Source organism: Sus scrofa, chromosome 8, assembly GCF_000003025.6.
Source record: "Sus scrofa isolate TJ Tabasco breed Duroc chromosome 8, Sscrofa11.1, whole genome shotgun sequence".
NCBI lineage: Eukaryota > Metazoa > Chordata > Mammalia > Artiodactyla > Suidae > Sus > Sus scrofa.
Genome location: NC_010450.4, coordinates 2,619,186 through 2,646,059, shown reverse-complemented (window position 1 = coordinate 2,646,059; position 26,874 = coordinate 2,619,186). Strand labels below are relative to the sequence as shown.

At 62.8% G+C, this 26,874-nt stretch overlaps 1 protein-coding gene across 1 annotated transcript; it reads left to right on the top strand.

The window, feature by feature from the left end:
* CPZ (carboxypeptidase Z) lies at positions 3,536 to 25,295 on the top strand. Its single transcript, XM_021100949.1, has 11 exons — positions 3,536 to 3,733; positions 8,265 to 8,297; positions 9,176 to 9,550; positions 11,875 to 12,087; positions 14,831 to 15,027; positions 15,512 to 15,673; positions 16,062 to 16,220; positions 19,409 to 19,544; positions 21,162 to 21,301; positions 24,140 to 24,239; positions 24,848 to 25,295. Exons 1-11 carry the CDS (start codon positions 3,646 to 3,648, stop codon positions 25,195 to 25,197), a joined length of 1,953 nt encoding a protein of 650 aa, XP_020956608.1. The 5' UTR covers positions 3,536 to 3,645; the 3' UTR covers positions 25,198 to 25,295.

The following is a 26,874-nucleotide window of genomic DNA, read 5'->3' as shown; positions in this document are numbered from 1 at the left end:
CTGCCCTGACAAATTGTTTTCCAACTAACTGGCTGTGATTGGCCACTTAGCCTGACTCTCCAGTGCCACCCCCCTGCAGGATGTATTTAAGTGCTTGTAAACCATAAGGTGCAAGTCGGATAAGGCAAAATATTTGGGGGAATGATAGCTATAGATACCTGGTCAGGAAGCAGTTAAAGAATAAACCACCCAGACAGTTCAATGAAAGGTATTATTCCAGCCCGGCGGTGGGTGACAAGTGTAAGAGGAGGTGGGGGCTTTACTGCCCCCCAAACCACAGGAGGCACGTGACCTAGAGCCCTGGGCTCCCCTGGGCACTCCCAGGGCCTATGATGGAGCACGAGGTCCCCTTGTCTGCCACTTCAGAGCTGGGCTGTACCCTCTCTCCTTCCTGGGAACTTCTCCCGGGTGGTAGAAGCATGCCTGCCCACGGGGCTGGACCCTGTGCCACCCTGGGCACAGCACTTGCCATGTTAAAATCTGCTCCTACCGCCTTAAATCCCTTTGAAAAACATGTGTGTCCTGCCCAGTGGAAAATGCCACGGTTGGAAAGAGAAAACGCGTGTTAGAGATGGTGGCTCTTCCTCTCCTGTTTTGCCTTTCCTGAAGCCCCTGTGGAATTTTCTAGAAGACCACTCAGGCACAGGCGCCTCTCAGGGGAATGCTGTTATTAGTTGTGCCTGGCATTCTAGAACATTCTGTCAGCTGATGTGGCTCACTCACTGTGCTGTCTTTCACCTCGGGCTTGAGGTCTTCTTGTTTTATTTTTTTTTGAAAGATAATTTCATGTTCACTTAAATGTATTGCAAAACATTGTCCTGAGAACTTTGAGAACCAATAAACACTTTATTCAAAGGGTCACTCATTTCTCTGGAAAGCAGAAAATGCTGCCTTGGCATTAGTCTGAAGCCAACTGTCTCTTACCAGGAAGGCGGAGTCCCTGCTGGGCTTCCAGGAGGACGGGACCCTGCACCACGTGTGCAGGGGTTGGGGAGGGAGGCGGGCGCTTGTTTCTGCAAACCTCGCGCTTTTCTGGGGCACGAGCCACTGGCACCCAGCACAGTGCATACTCTTCTGCGAGGGTCCCTGGCGCCTGTCTGCTGCTCAGAGACCCTGAGGGCTGACCCACAGGGCAGGAACCACTTGCCTCTCTCAGAAAGTGGCTGCCGGCTTCTTCCTGGGCGACTCCAGGCAAGGGCTGCGTGGGATGAGCTTGTCTCATCAGTGCCCAGCAGGGGCGGCCCGGGTCTGCGGTTGGAGCGCCCTCAGGGATGGAATAAACTTGGGAAGATTATTGAAGTAAGTGCTGTTCCAGAAGAAGGGGTAGGGGGTGGGGTGGCTCCCTGAGGGTTTGATGCTCCAGCCAGGCACCGAAGGAGGGGCGGGAGCATGGGAATCCACCCCTGAGGCGGAGGGGTGGTGGTGGGTGGACTCCCAGCCACCTACGGGCTCCTGGCTGCCAGGCCACCCCTACCCCGTTACTGAGAACCCCTCGCTGAGGTCGATCTCTGGCTGAATGTCCTTGGACTGCTGATGTGACAGATATGGGATGGCAGAATCTCAGCTCTTGTCAAGATACCACGCGACTTCTCGCCTAGCATCTTATTCCACAAACAGCCACCAGAATCCAGCTGCACCTGCTGGCTCACCTGGCCCATCCCCTTCCCCAAGCTCGGGTCTGGCTGTGGGCTGCCCCCCACCTCCCGGGCCATTATTGGGTGGGTGGGTGGGCTTGGCTGGCAGGGGTCTTGGAAAAGGTTAGCCTTGCCTGTGACTTTTGCCCTGACGCACGCCTTGGTGGGTCAGGCTCTCTCGGCTGGAAAGCTTTTGCAAGAGGTTGTTCCTTTCAATGTCGCTGGGGAGGAAAGAGGGTGGGTCTAGGGCCGACTCCCAAATTCTTCTCACTGGGTCTTTAAAAGGACAACAGCTGACATGGACTTTTTAAAATCCAAACTAAAACGCCTCTGGCTTAAAGCTGTATGGTTATTTTTATGCACCACTCAGAGAGAAAAACAAACCTGATGAGGGGGCTGTAAATAGAGGCAAGAAGGTGTCCCGTTTAAGGGCTGCAGCTCAGACCTGACCCCCACAGGAGGGGGCAGCGAGGAGACCCACCTGTGCCCACCTTGGCGTGTGGGGTGGGGGGTGGTGGGGAAAGACCTTTACCCCCAGCTGGCTCCCTGGGGTCTGCCCTCACCCGCCCGGCCTGGGCCAAAGCCTTCCGAGGGGACATCAGAGGAGTGCAAGGCCAGGGGCTTCTGGAAGGATGAGGCAGCTGTCCAGGTGACAGCGGGCAGCTGGGAGCACTAGGGCCAGACTCTGGAGGGGCTTATGTGGGTGGAGTGAGCAGCTCCTTCTCTGAGCCAGGGCTGGATGGAACCCTCTTCCCACACCTACTGTCACTGTCACCCCAGCCTCTGGGCTAAGTGGCTTGTCCCAAGTCCTAAAGCTGGGTGGCATCTGGCTCCAGGATCCAGCCTTCCCTGTCTCCCAGCACAGTTGCCGAAGGAAGCCCATAAAAGCACCTGGCTCCACAATGGTCCAGCCTGGTAGGGGACTGGCCCAGGGGACAATGCTGGGCTGTGGACCCTATGTCTGGCCCGCATTATCCCTGGGCCCTTGGCATGAGCACACTGAGGTAGGCTGGCTGGACCGCGGCTGTGGGCTGTGAGAAGTGGCGGCAGGCAGATGTGTGCACATCTGGATGGCAGAGCGAGCACCTGTCCAGCTCCATGGAGGGGGGCTTCAAAGGCATGGGCTGAACCCCAAAGCAGTCCCGACCCTGGGAGGAGTGCGTGGCCCCTGGCAGACAGCAGCCGGGGCTCCAGGGACCACTCCCCTCTCCCCTTGGGGTCGAGGGGCCTGGACCTCCCCCTCTCAGTCCCCTTAGGCCTCCTGCTCAGGCGGCTCCTGGGGGTGCTGGCGGGGCATGGGGAGGGGAGTGGGTGCAGACAGGCCCCCTGGGACGTGTGTGCCCTGGGCTCTCTGCCTTTGCCCTCTCACCCGGTGTGAAGTGGGGGAGGACACAGCCCTGTCAGCCTTTATGCTACCACCCGACATGGATGGGCTCCTTTCACTCTCTGAGTCCATGAACTGCCACGTGGCACCGAGGACCCCTGTGCCAGCCTCCTTGCCAGACCCGGAGGGGACTTCTCGGCAGTGTGCAGGCATAGAGAACCTTAGAGTTGGCCTGGACCTGCCCTTCCTGGTACCTGACACCCCCAGAGACCCTTCAAGTGCTTCCACGACCTGCGACAGGGTGGGGAGGTGGGGACACTCCCCCACTCCTCTCCCCGGATGCTGGTCCTGAGCTGGGGGTGAGGTGGGGTGGGGCGCTGGGCCAGGACCCCGCCTCGCCCCCAGAGCCGCCTGTCCCCGCCCGGGCCCGGAATCAGGGTTTGCAGGCACGACCAGCGGGGATCCCGAGGTCAGGTGGGAGGGGCAAACCCTCCCCCCAGGGGGTTGCTCACCCCTGGGGGCGGAGCACCGGCCCGGAAGCGGCTGCGCTCCTCGGGCCCTCCCGCCGCATCGCCTTGCGCGGTTCCTGGCGCCGCGCTGTAACCCGACTCCGCGCCCGTGGGGGGCGGGAGCCCAAGCGGCGCTGCGCCCCGGCCCGAGTGCCACATCACTCGCCCGCCGCCCACCATGCCGCCCCCGCCGCTGCTGCTCCTCCTCGCGGCGCTGGTCCTCGCCGCCGCCCGGCCCGGGTGCGAGCCCGCCTGGGACCCCGCGGGTAAGGCCCGACCGCCCGCACCCTGGGGTGGAAGGCGGCGCCCCGGAATCGGGAACTTCCCCTCGCGTGAGCCATGGCCCAGGAGACCGTCCCCAAGTGGGCGCCTTGTGACCTGGGACCCGCGGTTCTGCCCAGGAAGGCGCACCCAGCGCTCCGAGCGCATCCCGGTGGGGACCCCCGGCCGGAGCGCACAGGCAGCTGGAGGGCAGCGGAGGCACCCAGTGCCCGGTGGCCAGGGGTTCTTCTTGGTCAGAGCACAGCGGATGGAGAGCGCCCCGCAGGTGGGGACCCAGGGAGCAGGTGCCAGGGCTTTGCAAGAAGAGGGGTCGTCCAAAGTCCCCGGTCCTTGCAGGACGGGGGCGGCCTCTGGGCCGCAAACTCGACCCCTCCCTCCCAACTCTGTGATGTGGCCGCAAAGTCTCCGGAAGTGGTCTCAGAGGGCCGGCGAGGGGGTGCGGTCCCTGTTGGGAAAGGGGGAGGGGGTGCTCCTGGCGGATTCTGGCGCAGGAAGAGGGGGAGAACAGCGGGTCGCAGACCACCCAGGGGCTGTGTGCCTGGGAGAGTGACCGCACCTGAAGGTGTGGGCAGGGGGGCCGGGGCTCTGGTCCTGACCACACCTGCCCTTCTGGAGCCGGCCTGTTCCGCTTCACATTGAAACTCACGGCGTGTTTGAGTTCCCGCCGTGGTGCAGCGGCACCTCGGGCATCTTGGGAGCGCTGGGACTCGGGTTCGATGGATAAAGCTGAGGGGGCGTCCAGTCCACTGCCCTCGGGTCCTTATCAGCTGCAGCCTTGGGGGCCCCTCCGGCTCAGGGTCCGGATGTGTCAGATTCCAAATCAGGCACTGGAGGTTTGTGGATACCTGAGAACTTGCTGGCGCCAGCCTAGTGGACATGCCAGGGGCAAAATGCCTAAGTGTGCCAAGGCCCGGTTTTTCCTTTTCTTCTCTTTTGGCCCAAATTGAATTTTCTCTCCACCTCTGCCCCTGCCCCCATCGCCACCCCCCCCCTGCAGAAAGGCAGTGGGCATGCCTGCATATGTGCGCACAGGTGCACACACAGGATGCAGGTGGGACTGTCCTGGAGCCGCGGATGGATCCTCCTCTGAACCCCTAAGACCCCAGGGAATGTCTAGAATGATAGGCTTATTGAGGATTACAGTCCCCTCCTCCGGGAAGCTCTCCCTGATTTGTCTATTCCCCAGGGACCCCCTCCCCACTTGGATCTCTGTCTTCGGTCCAAGGTGGCATCAGTGCCTGTTTCTAGGATAATTCCTTCCGCAGTTGGATCTTCTTCCCGACGAGCCTACGCGGTCCGTGGAAGCCGAGTGCCTTTTCCAGAAAGCAGGCTGATGCGGGCAGGGCCAGGCAGCTTGAGTCCAGGCTGCTATGTCCACGTCCCGTCTTTCTGTTCCAGGACCCAGAGCAGGAGGCTCAGCCCCTTTCCCCAGGCTGTGCCTTGCCTTCCCACCAGGTCTTTACCTGGAGCCTGGGGTTTGAGGCACCTTTTATGCTTCTAGGGGCCAGGTGGGGCTGGGTGCAAATCCTGAGTGATCTGTGCTGCTGTGTGGTCTTGGGCAGGTGGTCGGCCCCTCGGACCTCACTCAGGGGTGTTACTCCTTTACGCCGCGGGCAATGTCCAGCCCCAGGTCCGTCTTGCTGCTTGGTTGAAGCCGTGCTGACACCTTGTGGTCAAGAGGTGCAATGTCACGTGTGGTCTGGACCAGCGCTGTCCAACGGAGCGGTGCCTGCCCCACACACCATTTTCCCAGGAGCCACGGAAAGAGATAACAAGAAACAAGTGAAATTAACTTGTAACAATACATTTTATTTAGCCAGTGTATTGGAAATATTGTTTCACTATTTCGCCCCCAATATGAAAACTATGAATGAACTATTTTACATTCTGGTTTTTGGTGCTGGGTCTGGAATGCGGTATTTTACACCTACAGCACTTGTCGATTTGGGCTCATCATTTCAGCTGCTCAGTAGCCACACTTGGCTAGTGACCAGCCTATTGGGCGGTGCATCCAGAACTGCCCTCCCTCTCCCGGCCCCCCCCGTAGCCTGCGCTCCCCGAAGGCACCCCTGGATCCTGCTTATTGTTGGGGGTGGAATTGGGTCCTCACCCCCCTGCCCCGCGGCTGTGACTTTGCTGGGAAACGGAGTCTTTGCAGATATGGTCGGATTAGGATGAGGTTGTGCTGGCTGGGCTGGGCTCCGAATCCAGTGACTGGTGTCCTTAGAGGAAGCCGGAAGTTTGGATGCACACACCAGGAGGGACATGTGACAGGGGCAGAGACTGGGGTGATGTGGCCGCAGCCCGGGGTTGCCAGGGCCCCAGAAGCTGGAGCAGGACCCTCCCCCAGGTCCTGCCAAGGGACGAGGCCTGCCAGCAGCTCGATTTCAGGCTTCTGGCCTCTGGAACTGGGAGAGCATCCGTGCCTGTTGTACCCATTTGTGGTTCTTCCTACGGGAGCCCCAGAAACCCGTCCAGCCATCTCTCCGTCTTGCTCCTGGTGGCCACCTGAAAGCACTGGTGGCAAGGCCGCAGATGCCGCCTGCTTGTCCACCCCACTGAGCGGTGAGGTCTGCTGGGAGGGTCACAAGGGACCCCCCTTCTTCTCCCCGTGCGTCCCTGAGCTGCCATTGCTTGAGCCCTTCCTGGGTGCAGGCCCCGCTCACAGCACCACCTCATCGGACTGGGCACTGTTATCGTCACTCCCATTTTACAGGTGAGGAGACTGAGGCACAGAGAGGGCTTCATCCCTGACCGTCAGTCTCCCCACCTGGGAGTTAGGGAGATCTGGAGCCACGCGAAACCAGGAGGGGCGCACTTGTCAGATCCACTCAGATCTGGGGCTTTGAAGGGGCGGGCGTGGTGGCTGAGCCCCGGCCTCCTCACCATGCGATTCCTGAGGCCCCAGGGCCCGAGGGAGCCCTGCTCATGGAGCAGCTGCTGAGCCTGAGCCCTCCTTAGCTCCCCTGACTCAGCTTGGGGCCGGGCCCCCGAGGCGCACGCTGGCTGGGGATGTGGGCGGAGGGCAGACTGGTGTCTTTGGCCGGAGCCGTCCATCTGGGGTGGCCTCATGCTCCTGAGTCATGGCATCTGCCCGGGTCCGAGCTCACATGGCTGCAAGGGCGCTGGCTTGAGCGTGAATTCTGAGGGTGAGTGCTGGGCATGGATGCTCCCCCGGGGCCCTGCTCCCCTTGGATCCTCCCGCCTGAGGACAGCACCGTGTTGCAAGCACAGCCCGGGGCCAGCTTCTTGTCCTCGCCTTATTTCCCTCGGGTTTTCGTTTGTCCTCGTGCCTCCTTGCTCTGCAGAGGGCGGTGCCACAAGTCCGGACACGTTAGACCATAAAGGCGTGGAGTCGGGCGCCTGCTGGGAGTTCCCGGGCTGCAGGCTGGGAGCGGGGGCCCGGTGATGGGACCACTCACCACCGACCCCATCCCAGCGCATCGTCCAGAGGCTGGGGCACGCTGCTGTCTCTGCCCTATGTTAGGGCGGCAGTCTCATGGCCCGGATACTTCGGGAAAAGTGTCCTTTGCCCATTACTTTGCCCACGTGGTGCCAGCCCGTCAGGACAGCCTGGGGTCCTTGGCTCACCTGGTGCCACGCTGGTGGCTTGAACGCCTCCATCCCACGAGTGCTGGCCCCAGGGGCAGGGACTGTGGCTGCCTAGTCCATGGTGGGGGACCCATGTGGGGGCTCCTTGGCCAACCCCGCAGGACCGCCTCCTGCATCCCCGCACTGGGGGCTCATGTGCATCCAGGAAGGTTCCCACAACCCCCAGCTCGTAAGGCGAGTCCCTGGAAGCAGTTCCGCCCTTGCTGGACTGTGGTCCAGGCCTGGGCTCTGACTGATGTCACAGGGTGAGGGCTTGGCCTTTCCCTCCCGCCCCGCCCCTCCCAGGGCTCTTGCACTGGCCTGTCCGGCTCCGTGTGTCTGGACCTCAGAGCAGGCCCTCGGAGCCACCAAGGAGAGTCTGTGCGATGGTCATTTTTTTAGAGAACTGGGGCCACGCACTGCAGCGTGTTCTGGATGGTGGGGTGCCGGCGCCTGCAGGACTGGGGGGAGCTTGGAATAAGGTGGGGTCAGTCAGCCTCTGGTCCGGGCTCCGAGGGCTGCTTGCTAAATATCTGCCAGTTTGGTGAGAACTAGTTGTTCAGCTGCTGGAAGCAGACACTGGCCACCGTGGAGGTATTGACACCATGGCGACTGGCCAGCACTCTGAGTCAGGGCTCTTTGGTGCTGGCTGTCTTTCGTTAGGAGAGTCCTGTGACTGCTCTGAGACTCAGTCTTCTCTCCTGTGAAATGGGGGAGAATGTCCGTGCTGACATCAGAGGGTGGCTCTGAAGGCCGAGTGGGACGATGCTTGGGGAGGGTGGGGAGGGCGCTGGGGGCCCAGCAAGCGCTCCGTGTGTGTGTTTGGGGGCTGCCATGAGAGGCAGGAGCCCCTTTAGTGCACGTTGGGGGACAACCGGTGGGCGGGGATCCGCGCACCTGACAGCACCATCTCTTTCTCCCCAGGTGGATGCCCCCGGCTGGCAGCTGTGGACAGTGGTATGGTACCCGGCCCCCTGGTTTTGTTCTGTAGGAAGGCTGCAGACCCTCCGCCGTCACCGTGTTTGGAGGGTGGAACCCAGGGTTGCGCAGCGGCGGATTAATAAGATGGCCCATGAATCAAATCCAAAGCCATGTCACGCCGCTAGAAATCCGAATGAAAGCGGGGGGCCCTTCCCTCCGTGCCGCTGGCTCCCGACCCTGGCTGAACCCCGGGCTCCTGCAGAGGGTCCTCCCTGCCCCTCCCACCCCCCGGTCCTGCAGGTGGGCTCTAGGTGGGTCGGGTCCCATCTTGCGGTGTGCACGGCCCGCCACCCTGGCTCTTTATCCTGGGCGTTCCCTGGCCCTCAGCCGCCTGCCTGAACCTGCTGAGTCTGGGGCTGTGGTGGCAGCACCCTCCAGGCCCTGGATTCCTCCTCTGTAAACGAGGAAAGGGAAGCTGGTCTCGGGGTGGTTTGGAAGGGGATGTGGGGCCTGGCACAGCGGAGGTGCTCAGAAGCAGACATTTCTTCATCTCCTGTTGCCAGAGTTGGGCATCTGGAATGTTCTGAGTGGAGAGACTCGATTTTTTTTTTTTAAGTGGCAAGAGTGTCCCCTTGCAGAAGCCAACCACGTGCCCTAATGTGGCAAACCCTCGGCCGGGCTGGCTTTCCTGCACCCATTTGGCCCACGCAGAAGCTGGGACCCACCCCGGCCCACTCACTAGTGAGCCCGTGTCCGGCCCTTCCCCAGGAGACCTGGTCCCGGGCTCTCCCTGTCACATGGTGGGTGCCTGTCCCTGTGGGCCTGGGGCCCTGAGCAGGGCAGCTCGGGCAGAGCAGGCCCTCGGTCATCGGCATTGCAGGAGGGGGTGACCCGCTGACCCCGCCTCTCCGCAGCCACATGCGTGGACCTGCAGCTCAGGACCTGCAGCGACGCCGCCTACAACCAGACGGCCTTCCCCACGCTGCTGGAGCACCGGTCCCGGGAGGTGGTGGAGTCCAGCTCCGAGTACGTGCTGCTGAGCGTGCTGCACCACCTCCTGGAGGGCCAGTGCAACCCCGACCTGCGCCTGCTGGGCTGCGCCGTGCTGGCCCCCCGATGCCAGGGCGGCCAGGTGCGCAGGCCCTGCCGCCACGTCTGCGAGGGGCTGCGCGAAGCCTGCCAGCCTGCCTTTGACGCCATCGACATGGCCTGGCCCTACTTCCTCGACTGCGGCCGCTACTTCGCGAGCCAGCAAGAAGGCTGCTACGACCCCCTGGAGAAGCTGCGAGGTGGGCCCGGGCTCTGTGGCCGGGACTGCGGTGGGGAATGGAGCCAGTCATGTGGGCAGGTGCCTCGGCCGAGGTCCCGACACGGAGGCCCTGGATGCAGGTGCCCGGGCCGGGAGGGCAGGGGTGGGTAAGAGCCTGAGGCCTGCCCAGCAGCCACTCCCCAGAGGACTGCAGGGCCCGGGGCGGGGTAGGGTGGGGGGGCGGGGGCGTCCCCGGGGAGGCCTGCCCACTGGAGCCCGTGGGCGGTCCTGAAAGATCACACGTAGGATATTGCCTGGCAGCTGGTCTCCGCAAAGTGGGGTCCGTGGAGCCCCAGGGGTGAAGGACGCCGCCAGAGGGGCTGCAGAGATGGGCCTCGGTTCTCACGTGGACCAGTGCAGGTGGAATGGGCAGCTCTGGGCAGTGGTGAGCTGCTCGTATCAAGGGGTGTGCAAGGAGCTCCCAGGGCACCGCTTGGCGACGATGCTGGGGCGTGGGCTAAGCGCTCCGCGAGGCTCCGTGACCCCTGGCTGGGCTTCCCGAGTGGGTGGGAAGGGGCGTCTCCAGGCGCAGCATGGCCCACAGCAGCGCCGAGAAGAGACCTTTCTGTCCCAGAAGGCAGCCACCAGTCACACGCGGCTGCTGAGGGCTTGGAATGTGGCTCCGGCCCCTGGGGACCTAAGTTTGGATTTGATTTGGTTTTAATGAACTTGAGCTTAAATGCAAGTGGCCACATGTGGCCAGTGTGACATTGGACGGCACAAGACAACCTTGGCTTCTGGCTTCTCATGTCTCACATTATGTGATCTGGGGCCGAGGCCCACACATGTGTCGTCTTTTGAAAACCCCACAGTGACCCGGGGCATTGGTGTAACCACTTTATAGGTGGCAAAGTGGAGGCTCTGCGAAGGCCAGGGGCAGCAGGGGGCAGCTCCAGGCCAGGCGCTGGTGGAGGGATTGATCTGTCTGGTCACCAGACAGCTCTGAGGGCTGCGCTGTGGGTGGCTCCAGGTCGGCACCCCGAGGGTGGCAGGGGGGACGCAGGGGTGCCTGGGGCTGGCCTCCAGGGGGCCCTGGGTTCCAGCTCTGCTGTGGCGGGCTGTGCAGGGCTCTGCTCTAATCCTGGAGCTGAATCTGGGGGAGGGGGAGCTGCCCCCACTTGCAGGGCCCATGCAAGGCAGTGACCTGTGGGTGGCATGTGACAGACAGGCAGGAGGCAGGAAGCTGGGCAGTGGGGGCAGCTGGGCGGGGGCCGCGAAGCAGAGGAAGGAAACCAGACGTCTCCGTGGGGCCGAGCCCGCCGCCCTGGGAAAGCCCGCCGAGTGGGCTTGAGAGAGATTATTTTGGGCACTTCCGCCCCCAAATTGCTGCTTCCATCTGCTTTCTTCTCCCTCAAAAACCATTTTGAGCAGAAACAAAACCACAGGCCAAGTGAGACACTTGGGAGACGCAGTCACTGTTCAGGCTTCTCCAGGTCCAGCCTGTAGGGACCTGCATCCTTGGAGCCTGAGTCCCTGGGGTCGTGGGGGGGGGGCGCAGAGCCACGGGGGCTGTCCTTGGGGTGCTTGTGTGAGCGGGAGGGGACAGCCAGCTGGCCTGCGGACAGTGCTGCCAAGCGTCCGGCCCTCCGCCTGGGAGCCCAGGCGTTTCTCCTGAGGACACTTTAACTTTGGGGAGAGCTTCTTTCCTGCCTCAGTAGCCCCCCCCCCCGCCCCCCCCCCGCCCTGCGCCGGGCTGTATTGGTTCTGACAGCAAACATTTGGCTCATCGTAGTTTGGGGAAGTGGATGTCGGGCCTTTCAGAAGCTCGTGGCCTCACTGGCAAAACGTTGACCCTGTTTCCATCACGATGCTGAGAAACAGCCGCAGGGGACTCACATCTCCCTGCTGCCTCCCCCCGCCTCCCACCCCGGCTCCTTACAGCTAGAGGCTCAGGGCACCCAGAAACACCCAGAGTCAGGAGGTGGCAGCTGACAGTGGCTCTCTGGGTTGAGGATTCTGTCCCTGTGCCTGTCTGTTCTGCTGTTCAGTGTTTTATAAAATCTCCCAACTAATCACACACACAATTATTCACCGTGACCTCAGGAGCTGCGTTGCCTTATGTCTGTGGGATACTGTCATCAGCTGTCAAAATTAAGTATTATAAAGAAGACTTCAATTACAAACACCAACACAGAACGGCTGGGGAGCCGTCTGAGGGGGACACAGGGAGCCTGCCCTCCCCCCGTTGCCAGTGTGGCAGGGGTGGGGCACTGGGAGTGGTGAGGGTCCTTTGTCGTCGTCCTAAGGGAGCTGGGGGCTGCGCGGGGGCCCCGTGCTGACCCCAGCCCCCCCCACCTCCCCCAGGAGGCCTGGACGAGGAGGAGGCGCTGCCCTCCGGCCACCCGGCAACCTTCATTCACTTCACCCACCACTCGTATGCCCAGATGGTGCGCGTGCTGAAGCGGACGGCGGCCCGCTGCGCGCACATCGCCAAGACCTACAGCATCGGGCGCAGCTTCGACGGCCGGGAGCTGCTGGTCCTTGAGCTCTCCAGCCGGCCCGGCCAGCACGAGCTGAGTAAGCCGCTGTGGCCTCAGGCGCCGGGGTGAGAGGCCCGACTGCTGGCCGAAGGCTCCGGCCTGCGGGGCCCGGGGTCCTCATCAAAGCCCCACTGCCTGGGTGATGGGGCGTGGGAGGGGGCTGCGGGGTGTGCGTGGCCCACCGGGGGGCCTGCTGCATCCACGGGGCGTGTGCGACCTCTGTCACAGTCGTGCCACGGGAGGTGCGGTGGGGGAGGTAGGGGCAGGGTCCTGGAGACGTGGGGGGCACGGGTTGGGAGGCAGGAGGGGAGGGGTGGGCGTGGCCGAGGCACGTCGCGCCTTGTGCGTCGTCTAGACTGAAAGCTAACTGCTTTGTGCGTTTTGTTCTTGCCGCCTCGCCCTGGCCCGTCCAGACCCAGGCAGGTGTGTGGGCGCTGGGTCCTGGCTCTTCACACCCCCCCTTTACGTTGCTTGGTCTGTTGATGTGAATGCAGCCGTGTTTCCGGCCATCTGAGCTCGTGTGAGGCTGAGGTCCTGTTTTGAGACGGGGACCCAGGTGGAACATGCCAGACCTTGCCGTCCCTGGAGCCATTCTTGCAGGGCTGAGTCGGGGTCGGCTCCCCTGCCATAGCCGAGAGGGCCATTTGGGCCTGCAGTGCCAGCACGGAGAAAAATTCCTGTGAAACTGAGCTTCAGGGGCAGATCAAGGAGAGGCAGGGGCCCCGGGGGTGGGGGGCGGCTCGGGAGTCTGGCCCAGGAATCCAAATGTTCTAGTAAAGACTCAGTGCCCTGGGTGGCGAGGGGAAGATGGCGGCAGGCCCCTCCAGGGCACAGAGCACCCAGGCGCAGGGCCTGTTCTGCCTCTGCGGGGGGAGTCGATGAGTGAGGGCCCCAGTCCTTCCTCTCCTGGTCCCTCCATTCCTCTGTCCCCAGGACTGTGTCTAGGAGCAGGGCCATCTGACCCTGGTCCTTAAAGTTACAAAACACACACCTCATCTTGGCTAAGTGGCTCTGGCCCCCTTTGCTGGCTTGGCCACACTCAGCCTGATTTCCGTCTTGGTGGCTTGGGTCCTGTCTATCTCTGTCAAGGTCAGAGGTCTTCTGACCCCATCCAAGCCTCCAAGGCCTGCCCTGCCACCTACTCTGTACTGAAGACAGGACTCCCCCTTACGGGATTGGCTGAAGCCTGGGAATGTGTGGGTGAGGGGTGTCCCTCCAAGAGCGCCAAGGGAGAGGACTGGTGTGGAAAGCCTCAGGGTCATATATATCCTGGGAATGTGGGGGGGCCATGGCCACTCGCTCCCATGGCTGGAGGTCCTTGGGGCCGTGCACAGCCCAGGAGGGAGATGCCGTTTTCCAGATGAGCTCCTGCTTCTCAGAGAGGAGAGGTGACTTGTCCAAAGTCACACAGTTAGCAGGACTGCAAGGCTTCTGGTCCACTCTCCTACCCATTCATGCACTATCTACCTATCCTTTCTTCCTTCCATCCATCCATCCATCCATCCATCCATCCATCCATCCATCCACCTTCCTTCCTCCTTCCATCTACACATCTTTCCATCCATCCTTTCATCCTCCTTCCATCTATATATCCATCCATCCAACCACCCATCTACCCATCTATCCATCCATCTAACCATCCTTCCATCCATCCATTCATCCACCCATCCATCCATCCATCCATCCTTCCATCCTCCTTCCATCTATATGTATATCCTTCCATCCACCCATCCACCCACCCATCTGTCCACCCTCTTCCTCCTTCCATCTACACATCTTTCCACCCATCCATCCATCCTTTCATCCTCCTTCCATCTATATGTATATCCATCCATCCACCCACCCACCCATCCATCCATCAATCAATCCATCCTTCCATTCTCCTTCCATCCATCCTTCCATTCATCCTTCCATCCAACCATCCATCCATTCATCCACCCAAACCACCCATCCATCCATCCACCCACCTATCCATCCATCCAAACAACCACCCATCCTCCTTCCATCCCTCCATCCATCCAACCATCGTCCATCCTTCCATCCATCCATCCATCCATCCAACCTTCCATCCATCCATCCATCCATTCATCCACCCATCCATCCATCCATCCATCCTTCCATCCTCCTTCCATCTATATGTATATCCATCCATCCACCCACCCACCCATCCATCCAACTACCCATCCATCCATCCAACCATCCATCAATCCAACCATCCATCCATCCACCCAACCATCCATCCATCCACCCACCCACCCATCAATCAATCCATCCTTCCATCCATCCTTCCATTCATCCATTCACACATCCTTCCATCCATCCATCCTTCCATCCAACCATCCATCCATTCATCCGTCCATCCACCCATCCATCCATCCATCCTTCCATCCTTCTTCCATCCACCCACCCATCCATCCCTCCACTCTCCTTCCATCCATCCATCTGAGGACCAGCTGCCTTCCCATCTGAGCACCAGTGTATGCCCCACTTTACTGCACAAACATGAAGAGTGGCCATGGAAGAAATTCACACAGGCCAATGATCGCATTATTATTAATCAGTATCTTTGTGCCATCATGCTAATAATGCTTGCCCTGCCTCACAGATGAGCTCAACCAAAGGGATGACCTTGATGAGACCTCATTAGTCACAGAGACACTTGGCCCCAAACAAGTATGCCTAGGTTCCAGTACACCCGGCCACCCTTGCCCTGTGGGCCCTCAAATCTCTGGGGACCCCGGAGCTTTGAGACAACCCCCAGGTCACTGTATCCCTCCTAGTGGAACCGGAAGTGAAGCTCATTGGTAACATCCATGGCAACGAGGTGGCCGGCCGGGAGATACTCATCTACCTGGCCCAATACCTGTGCTCTGAGTACCTGCTGGGCAATGACCGCATCCAGCGTCTGCTCAACACCACCCGCATCCACCTGCTGCCCTCCATGAATCCCGACGGCTATGAGGTGGCGGCTGCCGAGGTAAGCGCCTCTCAGCAGGTCCCATGGCCCCTGCCTTGGACACCCCCATTTGTTCAGCCATTAGCTGTCGTGGAGGCTCTGCACCCACCATCCTAGGTGGCGAGGTCCTGCGTGGGGGTGGGACAGACACTGGCAGTTTTTGGTGTTAAAAGTGATACTTGCCGCGGAAATAAGATGAAAGGGAGTGGTAGGAGCTGGTGTTGCCCAGCCAGAGGAGGGGGCTCCAGGGGTGGGGGTGACCCTGAGTGGGGCCCCCCAGGTGGGGCCCAGCCCGTGCAAAGCCTGAGGCTGGAAGATCAGCCTGGAGGCTGCAGAGACGGCAGAGGGGTCAAGGGCAGCCCAGGGGGCCTGCTCCCGAATTCGTCACATGAAGTCAGAGAGGAACCACCGCCCCGCCTGCGGCTCTCAGCCCAGCGCTGCGCCTCCTTCAGAAGGATCAGGGTGGGCGTGCTGACCCCTGGTTGGGGGTGGCCTGTGTGTCCAGGGCGCCGGCTACAACGGGTGGACCAGCGGGAGGCAGAACGCCCAGAACCTGGACCTGAACCGCAACTTCCCCGACCTGACGTCCGAGTACTACCGCACGGCCTCGGCCCGCGGCGCGCGCAGCGACCACATCGCCATCCCACAGCACTACTGGTGGGGTAAGGTAGGAGCCGCGCCCCCTGATGCACCTGAGGGTCCCTGGTTACTCTGACCCTCGGGTGTTGCCCTTCCCCAGGGCAAGAGAGCCGGGCACTTAACAGCCTTAGCCCCCCAGCCTCGGCTTCCTGTGAAATAGGAATAACCCTCACTGGGCCGTTGGTGGGATCCAGGGAGCACACACAGAAAGCACCCAGCGTCTGAGGTGCTCAGTGATGGGGCCCAGGAAGGCTGCCTGGAGGCGGTGGCATCCCAGGAGGTGGGGATGAGTTAGGTGGGGGGGCGGGCATGTGTGTGCATCCCGCGGGGCCTGAACAGGATCCTAGCTTGGGCATTGGGCTGGGTGGCCGGTGGGGACGTCCCTGGTCCTGAGGACCACCGCTCCGCCTGGGCAGGTGGCCCCCGAGACGAAGGCAATAATGAAGTGGATGCGGGCGGTCCCCTTCGTGCTCTCCGCCAGCCTCCACGGGGGCGACCTGGTGGTGTCCTACCCCTTCGACTTCTCCAAGCATCCCCAGGAGGAGAAGATGTTTTCTCCCACGCCTGATGAGAAGGTGAGGGTGCGCTGGGGGGGCAGGAGGCGGCCGTGGGAACAGCCTTTCTTGTTCTGAAGCCAGTGAAGCCCACATCCCCAGCCTTCCAGGCCTAGCTCCAAACCCCCTCCTCCAGGAAGCCTTCCAGCCAGCCAGCAGCACCCCCTCCCTCCCCTGGCCACCTCCTCCTCCATCTGTGTCTCTCCCTGGAGCGCCCGGGGTTGGGGACCCTGGTGGAGTGCCCTCCCCCCAGGCCCCTTGCGTTTTCTGTCCTGGGGAGGGTGGGGTTCTGAGCGCCGCCGGCAGAGGGCAGTGCTGCACCACGCAGGGCCGCCGGCTGGCACCTGGCACTTCCCTCCCCTTTAAGGGTCAGGATCCTGAGACCAGGGGTTGCCTGGGGTGGAAGTAGGCATTTTGGCCCCTCCCCGCTCCAGGCCTCTTTCCCTCACTGGTCAGACCAGCAGGGGATGGGACATGTGATGATGGCCAGACCGTCTCCAACCCCATTCCTCCCTTAAGCAGACTTGGTTCCTGGGGGCACCCCTGCCCTGCTGGGGTCCCTCCCTGCGCCTGATCCTGAGGCTGGTCTTCTGGGAAGGGCGCGGGAGCTGAGAAAGCTGCAGTGGGGAGGGAGTGATCTTTGATGGGTCACAGCCAGGTGCACTGGAGCTTAGCTGCCCAAACTGCTCTGATGACACGCAGCCGCCGAGGCCACCTCCTGTCCACCCTCCCCCATCGGGAGGCAGTGGCGGGGGGAGCTTCCCGACTCCCCGGGGAAGACAGAGTTTGAAGGTATTTCCTTGACCAGCCTCAGGGGCTTAGAAAAGTCCGAGCCGCCTGCTTGGTCTCCCAGCAGGCCCCCTGGTGGACCAGACTCAGGGCAGAGAGCCAGCCTGCCCCTGCCGCCTTCTGGAACTTTCCACCTGATACAGGGGCAGGACAGGGAGGGTAGGCCTGGACTGACCCTTGTCCAGAGCTGGCTTCCCTCGTTCTCCTCCTGCGGCCACTCGCAGGTCAACTTGGCCGCAGCCAGCCGTTCCCTGTGTGTGGCTGGTCCTGAGGCCACCAAGGTGAACAGGACGGAGCCCTGAGCCCTGTCTTGGTGGGAGAAGGAGCCGGAAACGGCGAGGGTGAGAAAGCGTGGCCTTGGCCAGGACAGGGGCTGCCCAGGTGACCCGGGCCACGCAGGGTGTGGTGTGGCGAGTGTGTGTGTGTGCGTGTGCAGGATGTGGGGGCGGCTAGGTCCTCAGCCTCAAGATAGGCCTTGAGGGGTGTCCCTGAAGGGCCGGGTGGAGATGCCCTCAGAGCCTCAGGAGTCAGGGAGCAGAGGGAGCTGGGGAGGCTGAGCAGAGATGGCTCAGAGCTGGGGGAGCAGCACCTGTGTCCCCTGTCATGGTTCCTGCACCCCTTCATTCTGGCCCTCACCCACTCACCCACTCACTCACTCATTCATCCACTCGTTTGCTCACTCACTTGCTCACTCCAGCATCCAGCACGTGCCTGGGGCGTGAAGGGCTGCCAGTTTCTGTGCTTTGTGCTCAGCAGGTGCCCCCAGGGCAGCTGGGTGGTCTCCGCTGTGCCCCACCTTGTTCCCTGCGCCATCAGAGAGCTGGGCCAATGACTGGGTGAGGCCTGAGTCCTCCGGGCAGTGGGAGCTGTTGGGGCGCCAGCTGGGCGTTTCTGAATCTTGGGAGGGGGAGTTTGCCGCAACGAGTCCCTGCAGAGTCAGAAAAGGGAGCGGTCCGTCCCGCCATCAATCACCCATTGATAATCCTTCAGCCTGGCTGCCTGTGGTGGTCTCTGTGGAAACCGGGGTCCCAGGGGAGGCTTGGGGAGTGGGGGGGCGTGAGGAGGGGCTGCGTTCATGGCCCCCAGGCTGGCAGGGCTGCCTGCCCACCCCCCTCTCCTCCCCCACCAGCCTGGCCTCTGGGCGGAGCTCCTCCCGGGCCCGCCCCCAGGTTGGGCCTTTTGGGGGAGGGGGGTGCTGACGGACAGGTGACAGGAGGGAGCCCCAGGGCAGGAAGGAGAGAGGAGACGGTGGAGGGGAGCAGAGGGGCTGGCCCACCTCCCCCCAGCAGCCTAGGTCCCACTTTGCAGACCGATGGTGGAGGCCAGAGAGGTGGGGGCCAGGGCAGTGTTCTAGAAACAGCCCTGTCAGCACCTGGACACCTGGCCGAAGGTGGCCGATGCTGAAGGCAGCCCGTGGTGCCCGACTGCCCACCTCCGTGACTGAAGGACATGCGGGGGCTTGTGTCTGGGGACCCGGCTGAAACCGCCATCCTATCCCTGAGAGACCGGACCCATCCCTCCCGGCCCCAGGTCCTGGGGGCTGAGTCGCCAGGAGAGGCCCTCTCTCTGGCCGGGAGCAGCTCCCCACTGCCGACCCCCCTTCCTTAAAGAGGGGTCCTCTTCCCAGGACAGACCTCTCCCAGGCCGGGGAGCCCCTCATCCATCGGACCCTGCCTGGAGCCTGTACCCGGGGTCAGACCCGCGTCCGAGTCAGATGGCCGGGGTCAGATGGCCGAGTCCTGCCTGGGTGGGGGCGTGGTGGGGGAGCTCTGGGCTGGGGGTCCCGTGGCGAAGGGGCTTTGCACAGGAATGCTGGCCACGCCCCAGACCTGTCTCCGAGGCTCCCCCAAGGAGGGTGGCAGCCCCTCTAAGCTGCTCTCCTGTCCTGCCACCAACCTCGATGGAAATGCATGCCGTAATGGCAGCTGGCAGGTGGCGCCCGCGGGGGCTGGCTGTCCCCTGGGGAAATGGAGTGACGGTTATCAGAGGAGTTCACTTGGGAGATGAAGTCGGTGAAAATGAAGCCCACCCCGGCCTCCCTGTCTCTCGGAGGCCCACCTCCTGCACCAGGGCAGCAAGTGCTTTATAAGTTGCACAGCCAGGTGCCCTGCCAGCACCCCCGCAGGTGCCTCTCTCCAGAGGAAGCCCAGGCTCCCCAGCCAGGTGTGCAGGGCTCTGTGCTGCACCCAGACACCCACCACCCGTGCCCTGAGCTCTGACCTCCCACCCCTTGCGCAGGCTGGGCCCTCTGCGTGGACCCTGGTCCCTCTCCCACCGGAGCTGCAGGTGTGCCCCCAGGGCGGTCCCCTCCCTCGGGAGGCCTCGCCTCACCACTGCCCCCTGCTCCGCGGGCATCCTGAAGTGAGCCCCATCTTCCGTTCTCAGCCTCACAGGGGCCCCTCTCCCCGTCTCCTTCCCAGATGTTCAAGCTGCTGGCCAGAGCCTATGCGGACGTGCATCCCATGATGATGGACAGGTCGGAGAACAGGTGTGGGGGCAACTTCCTGAAGAGAGGCAGCATCATCAACGGGGCGGACTGGTACAGCTTCACGGGAGGTGCGCCCCCCGGGGGCGGCGCTGGGGGAGGGGCCTCACGGGAGGTGCCCCCTGGGCGGGGGTGCTGGGCCCTGGGAGCTCCTCCCAGTGGCTTTTGCAGGGATTCTAGAACTTCTAGAACTCCTAGGACTTGTAGAAGGTGGGAGAGCAGCAGAGGCTGCGTGGGGCGAACTGCCGCCCCGGGTGGGAGACTTCGGGGTGGGCCGCCTTCGGTTCTCGTGGCTGCCTGGGAGCGTCCAGGCGCGGGGAGGGGGTGGAAGGGCTCCACCCGGACTCCGTGCTGGCCTCTCTGTCGTTTGGTTAATGATCGCTTAACACCCCACCCGTCCACCCGTGGCCAGTTCTCGTCTGCCTCCTGGGGGTTCGCGGGGCTGCCTGATGGAATGCAGGACCCCCGTTAGATCCGATGAGGGAAGTCGGAGGGGGCTTTAGGACGCCCCAGTGATGCGTGGGTTGCACTTACACTAAAACTGTGTTCCTTGTTTCTTTGAAGTGTGGGAGCAGGTGACGCCCTGGCCTGGGGGCTTTGGGGGCTGGGCCCAGATGCCGCCGCAAGCTGCCAGCCCCTCCTCCCTGCTGGCATGACCCTTGTTACCCAGGTCATTCGCAGACGAGGGGGTCGGGCTCAGACGGAGAAGGGCCGGCTCGAGGGCCCGGCTCCCGTCAGAGCCGGGCCTCGCACCCCCTGCCCTCTGCTTCTGTGGGCGGGGAGGCGGCCCCTCAGCTCCTGTTCTGAAGCCACGGCCGCCCCCTGCTCAGCACCCCTGCTGCCCATGATGGCGTGTGTGGTCCTTCCTGCGGGCAGGGCGGCTTCTTTCCCTCCCAGGACCCAGACACACAGGTCCCCTGACCTTCAGAGGTTGGGCACCGAGTCTCGGTTATGACCCATGAACGGGGTCTGCAGAGGCCCCGCTGGGGGCTGAGCTCGGAGAGGCCGGCCAGGCTCCCTTCCCGCGGACTTGGGCCAGGGCAAGCCTGGGCTGGTGGCCAGGGCCAGGTGCCAGGTACAGGGGAGTGTGACAGTAAGTTGGGAAGGGTGGCTGCTGGGTACTAGGGCTCCAAGGTGCCCTGAGGCTCAGAAGGGCTGGGCCAACTGGCCCCCTCAGGGTTCTAGCCCTGTCTCGGAGCGTGGCCTCAGCTCCAGCTGGACAAGTCCTCCAGAAGCGGATCAGGGAAAGGCAGAACAGGGGGTCAGCCTCTGCCACCTCCCTGGCCGGCCGGCAGCCTGGCTCGGCCGTGCCACCCCAGGGACGGAGGTAAGAGGACCTGCCCTCCAGGCTGTTCTGGGGACTGAGCAGGGGAATGGACCTTATAGTCAGTCGGGTCCAGGCCAGGGCAGGGCCAGTGGCTCGGACCCCAGGGCCCCATGTGGCCCGCGTGCTGCCAGCCCCTCCCCTGGAACTGGGCTTCTTCTTACCCCCAGGGGCTGCATGGATGGTGGGAGAGCCCGCGTGCATGGGCGCCAAACCACTTGGGACTTTGGGTGGGAGCCGTGGAGGCCCGGGCCTCGGGCTGCTCATATGGGAGGTGGGCTTAGGATGACCCCCCGGCTTGTCCAGCCAAGGGGGGTTGAGGCCCCCCTGCTCAGCCGCCCCCGTCCCCCGCCCGGTGCCGCAGGCATGTCCGACTTCAACTATCTGCACAGCAACTGCTTTGAGATCACGGTGGAGCTGGGCTGCGTCAAGTTCCCCCCGGAAGAGGCGCTCTACACGCTCTGGCAGCACAACAAGGAGCCGCTCCTGAACTTCGTGGAGATGGTGAGCTCCCGGGGCCTGGCGTGGGAGGCCTGACCCCCTCGGCCGGGACACGGTCACGGTCACATGTCCCGTGTTCGATCCTTCACCACCGTGCTATGCGTGAAGGCGCACTGGCCACCCGCCTCCCTGGGGGCGCTGGGGACCTGGGGGCCTGTGTCACGGTCCCTGGTACAAGGGTCTCAACCAGGGAGTGCAGGGACCAAGGCAGCTCAGGGAAGGCGCCTGACCCAGGATCGGAGGCCAGGAGGTCTTCCTGGAGGCGGCAGCATCTGGACTGCGTCTTGGAGGAGTAGGGAAATGCGGTGAGGGAAGGAACCCCGCTGGTGTTAGAACTCACTGGGGTGTTTGAAGGCCCGTGAGGAGTGTGGCCGTGGGGCTGGGGCAGGGTGGGCACGGCGTGGGGACCCCGAGGTGAGGGCTCTGGGCAGCAGCGTGGCCGAGTGGTCCGGGCAAGGCCACGTCTGTCCTCAGACTCAGAGGGGAGGGCACAGGCTGCTGGGGCGGGAGTGGGGCAGCGGAGCCAGGGGGTGAGGTCGCAGGGGTGGGCAGAAGAGGCAGGCCATGAGCGGGGGGCCTCCGAGAACATGTCTAAAGTCGCCCCTCGCTGGACCCAGAGGGCTGAGTCTCTCGGTGGCCTGGGGACCACGTGGGGACCAGACCAGAGGTCCCGCTGCCTCTCCCCTGCCCGGCCCCATCCCTCAATGCCCCCAGCCCGGCTCCAACCCGGGGATGTGGTTCTGAATGAGGTAAGGCTGCTGAAAGACGGCGGGAGGTCCCGATGCAGAGAATAGCGGTTTTATAGGGGCTTCTGCTTTCTCCTTTTTCCCAAGGTTTTTTAATTTTTTCTGTTGCTTTTTTGGGCCATACCTGCGGCACACGGGAGCTCCCAGACTAGGGGTCACATCGGGGCCATCGCCACAGACACGCCAGGTCCGAGCCTTGTCTTCCACCCACACTGCAGCTCAGGGCAACGCCGGATCCGTAACCGGCTGAGCGAGGCCAGGGATCGAACCCGCATCCTCATGGATACTAGTTGGGTTCGTTTCCGCTGTGCCACAATGGGAACTACTTTTCCCGAGCCTTTTTAAGAATCATAAAAACTGCATGTTGCCACAGCGTCCCAACGAGACGCAGGTCCTAAGGGGATCATCTGAGGGCGAGCGTGAGGGTTGCATGTGCACAGCACTTTACAGTTGGTACCCCCTCCCCAACACATGGCCTCGAATCCTGACGCCGGCCCTGGCCCGTGGGCAGGTGCCCCTTTTTACAGATGGAGGAATGGGGGCCCTGGGGAGGGATTGTGCTTTTGGGGGTCGCTGGGCCATGCACGGCCTCCTGTTCTCTTAGGGGCTGTGAGGCGGCCAGAGGAGGAGACAGAGGGTCAGAGAGTGAGCCAGCTGCTCCATGTCACCAGCCACTGCCCAGAGCTGGAACTCAGATCCGCCTGCCCCAAACCCCAGTTCTGTTATAGAGCCCCCCGCTTTCTGCAAAGATCAGGAACCTTCCTCCAGGAAGGAAGCAGCAGGGGCTCCGGGTCGGCTGCCGCGGCAACGGGAAGCGAGCAAGGCCCGGCCGAACACCGGACATTGTTCGTGCCGAGCTTCTTCCCCGCGGCTGTGCCAGCCGCCTCGCCGCGTGGGCCATCAACATCAGTGGCTGCTGAAGGCCAGGCCTCCTCGCTCGTTCTGTTTTACGGCCGCCTGTGAAAATGAGTTTTAAGGAGCCTTAAATGGAGCTGGGATCGCTCCGTGGATATTGTATGTGAAGTCTCGGGTCTAAAGATGTAATCGCAGGCAGGATGCCGCGGGAGGCTGGGCAGCACGCGGCCGCCCCCAGGCCGCCCCCAGGAAAGCCGCCTGGGTCCGCTGATAAGCATCAGTCTGTCGGGTCGTTGAGGCCTTTCCGCAGTGATCCTGACCAGGCCCGACGGAGGGGCTGGCGGGGGAGGCCGTGTCTACCTCCCCTGTCGGGCGGGAGGGGCGGCGCCCTCTCCTCAGCCCCAGAGCAGGACGGACCAGAATCTAGCCGGTGTGTGCCGGCACAACATGAGGCCCTACTATGTATCTGGCCTCTGCTCTCAGGCTGGAGGCAGAGGGAGGGCAGACCAGGATGGGACAGTGAGGGGAGGGCTGGGAGAATGGAAGCCAGGGCTGTGGGGCCCCTGATGTGGCTGATCACCAGGGAGGGCTTCCCGGAGGAGGAGGAGCACGTGCTGTGTCTCCAAGGGCAGAGGACTGGGCCGGGTGAGGGGGTGGGTCAGGCATTCTGAGCAGAGGAAGGGCCGGGATGGAGGCTGGGGGTCCTGGGTGACACTGAAGGTGTGAGGGGCAGCCTCCAGGGACAGAAAAGAACCCCCACCCCCGCCTCGCGTGTCCCCTCCCACCAGGGGTGTCCTGGGCTCCTTCACGGTGAGCTTCTGAGCTCTAGTTGTTCTCAGCCTGACAGGCAGGGCTGAGATGCTGGGGAGCTCGCCCAAGCTCAAGAGAGCAGGTTGGGACTGGTCCAAACCCTTGGGCCCCCGTCCTCCCGCTGCCCCACGCTGCCGGGGGGCCTTGGCTCTGGCTGTGAAGGAGGGGTCAGAGGTGCTCACAGGAGTTCAGCAGGGGGCACAGGAGGTGTCGTCAGCCAGCACCCCCCGCAAGCTGGGCTCTGGGGGGACCCCAGAGATGGGCCTGCTGGTCACTCTCACTTTACGCAAGGAGACGGAGGCCCAGAGGGGGTGGCTTACGCAAGGCGATGACGAGGCGAGGGGCGCAGGGCTAGGCGTTTCCCTGGGGGTGGGCAGGGCCGGGCGGGGCTGGGCACGCGCCACACCCGCACCCTTCCGGGCCTCCTCAGGTGCACCGGGGCATCAAAGGCGTGGTCATGGACAAGTTCGGCAAGCCGGTCAAAAACGCCCGGATCTCAGTCAAGGGCATCCGTCACGACATCACCACGGGTGAGCACCGCTGCGGCCGCGTCGTGGCTGGGTCCCGCACCCACCTCCGCCGGCTCGGTGGGTGGGGCTGAGCCGGGGCCTGGGCTCTACTTCCTCCAGCTGTGTCTCCCGCAGCGCTGCCCCAGGGGAAGCTCACTCAGGCGACCCACAGTCGTTGTGGATTTCATGTTCCTCCAGAAGAGACTGCTGGACCCACGCCACCTCCTCAGAGAGGAAAGGAGGGGGCCTGTTGGTTCCTATCCCAGCGCTTGCATCTCATTGATAAGCTACGTGTCCAAGTGGGCTCTGGGTGCCCTCAGGGATTTATTTCACAGCTGATTTAAAAAATCATGCATTGTCATGCCAGTTCCTGGTGGAAACAAGGTCCAGACTCTGTGGGGCTGGGCTGGGCTGTGAAGGCTTCAGAGAGGAGGTGGTGCCTAAGCAGGGCTTTGAGGGGTGAATAGGAGTTTGATAAAGGAAGGCTGCAGGCAGGACGATCCAGGCGAGTGCGACTTTGGGGTCTGTCTGCCCTCCAGGCTGCCGCCCCCTCTGCCCCCCGTTAGCCATCATGTCAAGGCTGTCTGAGCCCAGGTCCGAGAGCCGTTTCCATCCTATATCATCCACAGCCCCAGATGGTGACTATTGGAGACTGCTGCCCCCAGGGTCCCACATCGTCATTGCTCAAGCCCCCGGCTACTCCAAGGTCATCAAGAAAGTCACCATCCCTGCCCGGATGAAGAGGGCTGGCCGTGTGGACTTCATCCTCCAGCCTCTGGGGACCGGACCCAAAAATTTCCTTCTTGGGCCAAGGAGAAATGGGCCCGGAGGTGCCGGCCCACACGGGGAGCCCGAGGAGCCTGGCCAGGAGCCCCTGGGGGCCCGGAGACTGCCCGAGGCCAGCGGGAGCAAGCCCTGGTGGTGGTCCTACTTCAGGTCGCTGGGCCAGCACCAGCCGCGCTGGCTGCTCAAGTACTAGCCCCGCGCTCTGGCCCGGGGCTCCTGCTCTTGCCTCCTCCTCCAAAGCCGTCCAGCCAAGGGTTTCCGTTGTATTAAAGTGTTTCATTCTCCTCCCTAGGGGACGAGGGCTCTGTGTGCGAGGCGCTTGCGGAGGAGGGAATGGCCCCTGTTGAGCAGGTGCGCCCCAGCCTGTCCACTGCCGTGACCGGGGTGCGGGCTCTTCCGTCCCACAGGCGCCAGTAGTGGGACCGCCCTTCAAACCTGTCTGTCTGTGTGTGGCCCCTTCCCGGGACTTGAGGCCTCGCATCCAGAGGGGTCTCTACTTTCCAGGCTGAGATTCAGTGGGGCTGTGATCCCCAGGTCCCACGTGGAGAGAGTAGTGCCAGGCTGGCAGCTGAGACGTGGTCTGAAGCTGAGGGCTGTGTGTCTGGGAAGAGGGGCAGGAGGCCAAGGGGAAGGTGGGGGGAGCCTGGCTGCTGGGAGGGGGAGATGCACAGCAGGTGGCACTCTTGGGGTTACAGCCTCCAGGGCAGGCGAGCCGGCAGGAAGCACTACCCCAGGGTCACACTCAGGCTCCCGGATTTTGGGGGGGGTCCTGACTCCAAGAAGAAGGGTCTCCCTCTGCCCCCTCCTTGTCCTGTGAGGCCACCAGGGACAGCAGGCCCCAACCTCCCACAGAGCCCCTCCGGGTCTGTCTCTCTGAGCAGGTGGGTCTTTCGGGTGGGGAGTGAGGAAGCCTGGCAGTGAGGCTTATAGAGGGTGTGCTGGTCAGCGAGGCTGTGTGACAAAGACGGGGCAGACTGCGTGCTCTCAGATGGCGGACACTCGTCTCCTGGTCCTGAGGCTGGGAGTCCGAGTCAGGGTGCCTGCAGGCTAGTCCCTTGGGAGGTGGTGAGGGAGGGTCTGCCCCAGGCCTGCGTCCTTGGCTCCTGGACACCCCCCGCCCCGCGCCTCTGCAGGCCCCCTTTCCTCCACGCCCGTCTCTCTCTCAAATGTCGCCTGTTTGTAAGTCATATGGGACCTGGGCCCACCCTGAGGGCTTCATTTTAATCACCCACCTTTGTAAAGACGGCCGCTGACAGGTGCTGGAGATAAGGATGTCGTTGGGTAAATCTGGGAGTTCCCGTTGTGGCTCAGCGGTAATGAACCCGATTAGGATCCCTGAGAATGCAGGTTCAATCCCTGGCCTTGATCACTGGGGTAAGGAACAGGCATTGCCATAAGCTGTGGGGTAGGTTGCAGACACGGCTTGGATCTGACGTCGCTGTGGCTGTGGTGTCGGCCGGCAGCTGCAGCTCCAATTCGACCCCTAGGCTGGGAACCTCCATATGCCACAGGTGTGGCCCTAAAAAGACAAAAAAAAATTCTGGGGGTGGGGGGCACAATTCAACCCACTAGAGAAGGATTGTCTGCAATGCAGTGGGTTCCCTGCTTCCTCCTGGCTGTGTCCTTGGGGTCCCTTGCGTCCGGTGTCCTGGGCCTGAGCAGGGCCGACCCCACACGCAGGTGAGGTGTCCCGTTGGAGCAGTGCCCCGACCCCAGCAGGACACCAGCCGGAGCCCCACCAGGGCCAGCAAGGTTGTTGGATGGCTTCCCGCTGGCCTGGGCCAAGGCCGACAGGAGCAGGTGGGCTTCCGACACTGAGAGATGATGTTTGGGGGGCAGGTACAGGAGGGGGGCGAGGGCCTCCTTCCGT

Coding starts and splice junctions, on each gene's coding strand:
- CPZ (XM_021100949.1), top strand. CDS start 3,646: ATGCCGCCCCCGCCGCTGCTGCTCCTCCTCGCGGCGCTGGTCCTCGCC. Junction 12,088..14,830: donor GCCCGGCCAGCACGAGCTGA/GTAAGCCGCTGT, acceptor TATCCCTCCTAG/TGGAACCGGAAGTGAAGCTC. Junction 16,221..19,408: donor CTCCCACGCCTGATGAGAAG/GTGAGGGTGCGC, acceptor TCTCCTTCCCAG/ATGTTCAAGCTGCTGGCCAG.